General features: G+C 41.7%; 1 protein-coding gene across 1 annotated transcript; it reads right to left on the bottom strand.

The window, feature by feature from the left end:
• Positions 1-294: 294 nt before the first annotated feature.
• On the bottom strand, positions 295-2525 carry LOC140556430 (testis-specific serine/threonine-protein kinase 6-like). The gene is made up of 3 exons (XM_072680404.1): positions 1711-2525; positions 488-669; positions 295-302 (listed from the first exon to the last, which is right to left on the bottom strand). The coding sequence occupies exons 1-3, from the start codon at positions 2523-2525 to the stop codon at positions 295-297; spliced, it is 1005 nt and encodes a 334-aa protein (XP_072536505.1).

Below are 2525 nucleotides of genomic sequence, written 5' to 3'. Positions count from 1 at the left end.
ATCATTCCTGGGAGCCATGGTAGACATCTACAAGGGGTGAACCCTGTTCGTCTTCTTCAGGATCTGTTGGAGAAACAAATTGATAATGATGGACCAACTGAGACATTTATGACAAATATTTAAAGTGATTTTAAGGTTTAAAATCTGGAGCTCTTACAATCACTCAGTACTGACTCACACACCTTAAACATGGAGAATCTCAGCCTCCTGGATCTCTGCCGCACTGTGGGCTGTGCCTCCACAGCTTCTGCTTCCACCACTGGCTCACAAACCAGGACATCTGGAGCCCCATCTTCATGCCTCTGCTCAGTGGAACAAGCAGGAGCTTCTGTACAGGCAGCAGAATGACTAGCAAGCTGCTGAGCAGAAGAGGAGTCGTGCACCATAGAGTTCCTCCTAAAAAACTTCTTCATCCTCTCTAGAAGTGACTGGGAGGATCTGAGAATTGGTGCTAGGACATGAGTATTATCTGCTCTTTTAACTGCACCACCACGTGGATAACAGCTGAAGCAGCCATACTCCTCCTCCTCCTCCGTAACCTCTATGCTTTGGCAATTTAAACTTGCATCAGCTCTACTGCTGCCGTCTTCCTGAAGCGGGTTGACGTCTCTGTTAAACCTGCCTTCTCCATCCTCTTCAACGATGGTCACAACAAATCTGCCAACAACTCTGGAGGGGGTACAGAAGCAATGTGGAAAATAAGTCTTCTTTGATTTTTAACTTATTGGTAATAAACTAATACTGTACATTCCCTATTTACTTATTACTTATTACAAAAAGCTCTTCATTTTGAGTGACTTTAATCAGTCAATAATACAAACTCCTGACATGTTAATGGAGACAGCAGAGATACAACACACATGATAAATAAATCACTTAAAATAAATAATAATAAATAAATAAATCACAGGATTTTGATCATTTCTGTATTGGTACCTTTTCCCTTATGGGCAATCTTTCTGCTGCTCGCCTCATATACTACGTATTAGACTGAAAATGACTACAGAACTATATTCTGAATTCAGAATTATAGTCCTAAAACCTACCGTGCTGCAGGGGGATGAGGTGTAGGGGTTTCTCCACTGCTAGGGGAATGTGTCACTCTAGTTAGACTGCTCTCTTCCTGACCCTAATGTGTAGAGGAGAGAGTCATTACAAAATATCAATACAAAGATCAAATTTACTGGTTAAACATTAACAGTTTTGCTTCAACTCATTCTGGTGAAAATATCTGCACATGCTTTAAAAGAAAGTGTTTTTTTTTAAGCAACAGTTTGTCTAAAAATCGAATTTCAGCCGAGACACGTTTGGTGTCTGAAATGAGATTTTTTAGTTTTAGGTCTGAATATATAAGGCTAATATTGCCTTATTATTGTAATATTACCATTTAGCCAACCTATTAGCATGGTGCTAAATCTTCTCAAAATACTGGTAAAACAGAGCGTTTTAGACCAAGCCTGCTCTGCAGGACTCTGTTCACATCTTAACTGTTTAATTATGCAGAAATCTGAAGTAGATTATAGAAATGGGTGTGTTGTGAGGTGAAGACTTACATTCTTCCTCTTTCTTATTTGTAGTGACTGACGGAAGCTTTTCCACAACCTAAAAAAAAAAGAAATGTATTTAACTGTAATTAAATTAAAATTACAATTAAAATGTTATTATATGTTTAAAAATGATACTCAAGTTCCAGCACAATGGTTTACTTACCTTTCTCGCCTCGACTGCAGCCAAGGGTGCTGTGCCACTTCGGTCATTGAAGGCCGAGTGTGAGGATTGTACTGCAGCATGTATGAGATGAAGGCTTGACACGGCTCCTCCACTCTGACCCCCTCTGGATACTTTAAGGGTTCTTGCTGAGCACGTTGGAGACCATCCCAACTGTAAACTTCGAAGGGCAAGTGCCCGGTGACCATAACGTAAAGAACGACGCCAAGGCTCCACACATCACTCTTTTTGGGATCATGGAGCTCACCCTTAAGAACCTCAGGTGCAGCGTAGAAAGGAGTGCCACAGCCCGTGTGCGTTAGGTCAGGGGAGCCTCTTGAAAAGCACCCAAGACCAAAGTCGGTTAGTTTGACTTGATTGTCAGCTGTCAGCAGAACATTTGCACACTTAAGGTCACAATGGGCAATGTCCTGCTGGTGCAGATAAACCATTGCACTAAGGAGTTGAGAGAACCATGTTTTGGCCTGGTTGATGGGTATGAAGGTCAGCTCTTGAATCTTTTGATCGAGATCCATCACGGCAGGCTCCATCACAATAAACACCTCTCTGCTAGGCATCTCGTAAATTTCATACACCTGAACAATATGTGGGTGCCTCACTTTTTTCAATATGGCGAGTTCCCGGGGCAGATATTTTGAAAAAAAATCAGGTGCCTTCATTATAGGGTCCATTATTTTTATGGCCACCTCTTTGCAGTGCCTTTCAGATGTGGCAAGCTTGACCTTTCCATAACTCCCTTCACCGATGGTGCCCAATACTTGGAATCCAAAACTTCTCAGGACTCTGCTGGTTTCCAT

Source organism: Salminus brasiliensis, chromosome 1, assembly GCF_030463535.1.
Source record: "Salminus brasiliensis chromosome 1, fSalBra1.hap2, whole genome shotgun sequence".
NCBI classification, from domain to species: Eukaryota; Metazoa; Chordata; class Actinopteri; order Characiformes; family Bryconidae; genus Salminus; species Salminus brasiliensis.
Note: the sequence above shows the minus strand (reverse complement) of the source record. Positions and strands in the feature narration are given on the sequence as shown.